We start from the raw sequence: 5,482 nt of genomic DNA, 5'->3' as shown, positions 1-5,482 counted from the left end.
CAAATTATTAAAAAATCATAGTTAGGTAGTATTAGTGTTCTGTCCAGGTTTACTTTTGATCTTATATTTTTTATGTTAGTACTATTGGCACTTATTTATTCTCAGTTTCTTCTTTGTTAAAATTATTCATAAAATAAAATAAGTTTGAATATTAAAAATTAAAAGGAACGTATGAAGTGGGCATTATCAGGGCGAAACACGTGTCCGCTCAAATAAAATTATTTGTGGTAATTAGGGGTGAGTTTTCCTTTTAATTTTTAATTAATATTTACCACAGTCTCCTCTTTCTACTTTAAGTTTTGAATAGTACTCCATATTGGGGCTTAATGGCCATGCTCTGAGATTGATTCCTATCATTCGGCAAAAATATTGATAGAGTCGTTGTAATCATACCAAGTATCAGTGCAGTCCTATACCAATACCCTTCCGGTATATTAATAAAAGTTTAAGTTCTTAGTTTACGTATCTATCAAGTATGTAAGCTACGTCGTTTAGTTATATAGTTTGTTATGGAGATACCTTTGTTAAGCCTTGTTAAACATTTAAAGCACTACTGTTAGCAGCAAGTATCACTAGATGGCGATATACTGCCCTTACATTATATTAGGGATGAATAGTAATTGAAATTTTCACAAAAAATATGAGACCCATTACTTTAGGGATAGTTCGCCCATGCTTATGTTAATTAATTGTCAAAGTATTACTCAAAACTCAATTAATTAATGTCATGTCGATGTTATTTTTTAGTACTGAATTGGTATTTTCACTTTTCTTGAATGTTTTCTTGATTTCGTAGGGTTTGACAGGCGGGACGTTATTGTATGTAACAGTTAGTGAAATATTACCCCGAGAAAGGGCAAGGTGGCATAAAGAAAACACTCAACGAACGGCTGGTCTGATACAGTTTTTGTCTGTGGCGACTGGGTTCACGATTATGACTCTTTTAACAAAGTACTTAGGTATGTATTTTATTCATAAACTTTTAAAAAAATTGGTATGTTGGTAACTATTTTTTTCAGAAAATTAATTTGTATTTAATAAGTTAAATACTTTTTCTTGTCCTTTTTAATGGAAATAAGTAGGTGATAACGAAAAACGTTTTTATAACAACATGACGTGATGTGGACAATAAGTTTTTGTTATAATGGATTTTATTACTATTTAATTAAGAGATAACATTTTATAATGCGTTACATAAAAAATAAATGGTTTATATTTCTTTAAAGAATGTTTGTATCAAAATCTTTCATATTAAATTTTAATTCGCAACTCATGTCGGATAAAAAAAAGTATTTAGCGGTTGACATTATAATTTATGTATGTGGAAATCAGAGCTGATAAGATGAATAAGATTTATGATTCATTGCAACACCAAATGTTATAGAAACCTGTTCACCCTATCAGCTGTTACTTCTTCATATTACAATTAAAAAGGAAAATGGTATGGATACATAAATAGTAAAATATTTAAACAAAAATCGTTTTGTGACAATAATAATTGAAGAAATCATTCGCTTTCTGGATACGTTAATTGTATAATTTCGGATGCATAATCTGCAAGGGCAGCAATTATTGAGTTTGGAAATGTAGAAACTGGTGTGGGCAAAACACTACCATCAACTATGCGCAGATTCTTAATACTGTTCACCCTGTAAACAAAAACGAAAGTTCTTGTAAATACTAGGAGAAAATTATTCCTCACAGGATAGTTCAATATGTTTTCCTCTAAATGATTTTATTACCTACCTAAAAAAGCTATCAAGTACAGCATTTGAATCGTTTTGGCCCCCCATTGCACACGTTCCAGCAGGATGATACCAAGTCATTGAACAAAATCGTATTAAACATTCCAAGAAATTTTCTGTATTGTTTCCTTGTTCATCCCTCCACTGACTGCATTCTTCAATATACGGCCAGTGGATTTTGGCCCCAATTTTTTGAAATGGTTTCGTATCAATTAGTTTCTTCAACACTTTTACAGCTGAATAAAAAATATTTTTAATAACTTGACGCTTTATACATACTATCGGAATATTATAAAAATATAAAATAATTTTTAGGTGGAAGTTTTTGAATATGCATGCCAAAAGAGGTACCTAAGAAGGAACCTTATGGTAAGAATTTTTTCTATTGTGTGCCACGTATCGTCGTAGCATTGAGATTTGATATGTTTGATAATATTTCTTTCTATTTTAATTGTGAAAGGGTCTATTGTAGGGTATTGGCAATGTAGGGTATTGGCAATGTAGGGAACTCCCCAACCGAAAATACGAACTTAAGTTTTCTAATGTTTCTAACCTTTTTTTGTACACTCGATGTCATATTTATGTTCCAAATAATTCGGATTAATTATTGGGGCGGTCTTATAATTATTCGATTTCAGTATGATGTAGCCCCTACTTTTCGGTTGGGCACAGGTTGTCAAGAATACAAAACCCTCTTTAGAAAAATCATTACTGAAGGGAAACATTTTCTGAAAAATCTTAAACAATATGTCCAGTTATTTGCCTAATTACATATATTTATTGAGGCACCCAATTATTTACCTCAGATTTATAATTTCCTATTAATTTGAAAATATGTTCGTTCGTCGATCCAAAAGCAGATAAAATTATGCTAAAATTAGAGGGTGCATAAGCTACTCCAGCTATTGGTGACTTTGCGAGAACGCCTATAATAGAATATAAGATGTACCACTCGCAATAACGTGCAAGTACAGAACGTTTCTTTAATTTAAACTGTTTTCTACAAATAATATTTTTTAATAAACACATTGTAATTTCATTAAAATAAGGCCTATAAATAATATCTTAAATACGTAAACGTTGCCTCTTGTCGAAGCTTTTTCAAAATTTATTATAAAAAGAGGGAGAATGAAACTCGGATTATTGAGAAGAAATTTCAGCTGCGGGAAAGAAAAGGATAGAATTCTTTGAGATTTGGTGTTATAAAACTAGGTTTTTATCTTTTTCTTTTTCTTAGGAAATTATAAAGAAACGCGCTGGTGTGTGGCCAATATTTTATGATAAATCAAACTACTTCTTCCCCCTGCCCCCGGCCATTTTTATTGCTCCACTGTGACGTAGTGTCAGCCATCATTCTTTTCTAATTGTTGCAGTTGTCGGTCATCATTTTTTTCAATTGTTGATTCAATACATGTATAGTAATCAATGATTAAAATTTAAAGGAATTGTTTGTAAATAGGTATGCAACATATAGTACACTTCAGCATAAGAAATTGCTGATACTAACCACGTAATACTATGCCCTGTGCTGATAGCACTCATAATTTCTGGTATATATAATATTAGAGACTCTTACTTACCCTTTTTATAAAATAGATAATTGAAAATTTCCTTAAAACTTAAAATTTTGCTGAGACTTAACGAAATCGGTTTCTCTATGCTTACATAAAGTGGAAAATTGAAATGATCGTGTAAATTTTTCCCAACCCCTTTTAAATCTTCCACAACATTTATATTTAACTTTTGTAAAAGTTTCTTGTCTCCAACTCCCGATAACATTAACAATTTAGGCGAATTAATTGAACCAGCAGCTAAAATAATTTCTTTAGCTGTGTAAGTTCTTATTAACCCCCCTGAAACACTTTCAATTCCAAATGCACTTTTGTTTGAAATTAATACCTTAAATAAATATATAATTAACGTAGAAAATCCTTTTAAATATAATGAATGAAATTACCTTAGTCACTTCTGTACTGCATATGACATGTAAATTTGGTCTTTTAAGGGCACCTTTCAGGTGACTATCGTAAGAAGTCCATCTGTTCCCTTTATAAATGGTGCTAAAACTTTTACAAAATGTTAAACTTAATGCTCCACATTCTTTAACTGCTTTTTCTAATACTATTCCTAAACTCCATTTCATTTCCTCTGTAAGAATTTGATTTGCTCGCTAAAACAAATGAGAATCTTAACAATAAATAATAGACGTTATTCAAATGTATATATTGTTTTGCTAAATTTGAGAACTCAACCAAAAAAAAAATTGAAAATAATAGAAAAGAAATCAATCAATATGATACTTACTTTAATATTGTGCGAGGTATTATAAAGGTTGTTGTAAAATTTTGGTAAGTACTTTTTGATATCTTTTATGCCCAATTTTTCCCATTTTTCTAAATCTTCTGTTTCTAAATATCCGTGTACCATGAAATTGATTTGAGATGTGCCTCCAAATCCTTTACCTCTTGGTATCTTTTGTTTCTAAGATTTAAATTTGCCACGCATTTGAAAATTTTAAAATTAATTGAAAGGGTTAAGTAATAAATATAAATTAAAAATAAATATTTACTATTGACCTTGTCAATCATTCCCTTAGAAGACCATTTTTGAGGGGTTGATAGGTAACCCCAATCAAACGAAGTACCTTGTAGCAATGGTGAAAGGGGCGGGATCTTTGAAATTCTATTAAATTCTGATCCTGCTTCTATCAAAAGAACTGTACGATTAGAATTTTCACTAAGTTTGGCCGCTAAAATACATCCAGCTGTGCCTGCACCAACTTTAAAAGTCGTAAATCAAGAAACAGCATAAAAAAGTATAATTTGTAAAAGTCTTACCGATTATGTAGTCATACTTATCATTTAATGAATTAGAATTGTGACATATTTTACTCCTGCATTGAATATAATAAGCTAGTACAACTAATAAAAATGAGATTACAACAACGAAACATCCTGAAACAGCAAAAATAAACATTTAAAATATTGCTGAGTTAAATTAAGATAAGTATCTATACTTTTATAGGACAAATGCATAGTCAATTAAATTGGAATTTTACAGTCTTGGATGAATACTGTTAAATGCTTTATGATATCATTTAAAAGCCTTCCCTTTACGTAATAATGAGATTAAACTAATTAAATGGCAAGAAATCAATGATTGCCTTTATAGAATATATGTACATAATAAAATTGACTAAAACCAAATGTCTTTTGAATGTTGCACTTCTTAATGAAAGAGAAACATATTAAAATAAAGGCAATTTTTATTAAATCTGTTAAAATAAGATCCTGCACTTAATTTTTGAAATGGCAATAATACAATCTGACAATATTTGAAAATAGCGTGGGAAATGGTTGTCAGTTTCGCCAACTGTTCTGTATTCTTTTAATAATATTTAAAATTTTACAAGAATTAAATAAGTGGCCAAATAAAATGTTTTCTAAATCACTTGCTAATAAGTCAAATTAGTTTTTATTAAAATATGTTAAAATACGAAGAGCAAATAAATTTCTTTGTGTTGGTACTCATAAAAAATAGATAATTCTATGGATATGGCGTATAGATTCTATGAAGTTGTGTGAATCTAACACCAGTTATAAATAATCCACTAATTCAATCTTTGTTTATCAATAAACTGTGCGTTGTTTGCGGCTTGTAAATATGTAACTATCATATTTGTGCGTCCACTAGTCAATTGTGATCTTATCTATGACTACGACCATACACTGTGGCGC

At 30.0% G+C, this 5,482-nt stretch overlaps 1 protein-coding gene and 1 long non-coding RNA gene across 4 annotated transcripts; one reads left to right on the top strand and one right to left on the bottom strand.

The window, feature by feature from the left end:
* The first annotated feature begins 867 nt into the window (after nucleotides 1-867).
* On the top strand, nucleotides 868-1,177 carry LOC112905064. The gene is made up of 2 exons (XR_003231542.1): nucleotides 868-959; nucleotides 1,020-1,177. It is a non-coding gene; the product is annotated as an uncharacterized LOC112905064 (long non-coding RNA).
* A 93-nt stretch (nucleotides 1,178-1,270) lies between these two features.
* Nucleotides 1,271-4,885, bottom strand: LOC108736232 (neither inactivation nor afterpotential protein G-like). Of its 3 annotated transcripts, XM_025976680.1 has the most exons (10): nucleotides 4,762-4,885; nucleotides 4,583-4,699; nucleotides 4,322-4,524; nucleotides 4,050-4,226; nucleotides 3,703-3,915; nucleotides 3,326-3,644; nucleotides 2,547-2,671; nucleotides 2,299-2,482; nucleotides 1,747-1,981; nucleotides 1,271-1,649 (listed from the first exon to the last, which is right to left on the bottom strand). In XM_025976680.1, exons 1-10 carry the CDS (start codon nucleotides 4,778-4,780, stop codon nucleotides 1,508-1,510), a joined length of 1,734 nt encoding a protein of 577 aa, XP_025832465.1. In that variant the 5' UTR covers nucleotides 4,781-4,885; the 3' UTR covers nucleotides 1,271-1,507. The 3 variants fall into 3 exon arrangements, with proteins under 3 accessions (XP_025832465.1, XP_025832464.1, XP_025832466.1); XM_025976679.1 differs by having other exon boundaries at nucleotides 4,583-4,885; XM_025976681.1 differs by lacking the exons at nucleotides 2,299-2,482; nucleotides 2,547-2,671 and having other exon boundaries at nucleotides 4,583-4,885.
* Between the last annotated feature and the right edge of the window lie 597 nt (nucleotides 4,886-5,482).

This window comes from Agrilus planipennis, unplaced genomic scaffold (assembly GCF_000699045.2).
Source record: "Agrilus planipennis isolate EAB-ADULT unplaced genomic scaffold, Apla_2.0 scaffold126, whole genome shotgun sequence".
NCBI classification, from domain to species: domain Eukaryota; kingdom Metazoa; phylum Arthropoda; class Insecta; order Coleoptera; family Buprestidae; genus Agrilus; species Agrilus planipennis.
This window is presented reverse-complemented; position numbering and strand designations above follow the sequence as displayed.

What these genes read in the sequence shown, in the direction of transcription:
- LOC108736232 (XM_025976679.1), bottom strand. Translation starts at nt 4,721, where the DNA reads ATGTTTATTTTTGCTGTTTCAGGATGTTTCGTTGTTGTAATCTCATTT. An exon ending in GCAGTACAGAAGTGACTAAG is followed by an intron (nt 3,645 to 3,702) that starts GTAATTTCATTC and finishes TATTTATTTAAG; the next exon opens with GTATTAATTTCAAACAAAAG. An exon ending in GTACTTGATAGCTTTTTTAG is followed by an intron (nt 1,650 to 1,746) that starts GTAGGTAATAAA and finishes TTTTGTTTACAG; the next exon opens with GGTGAACAGTATTAAGAATC.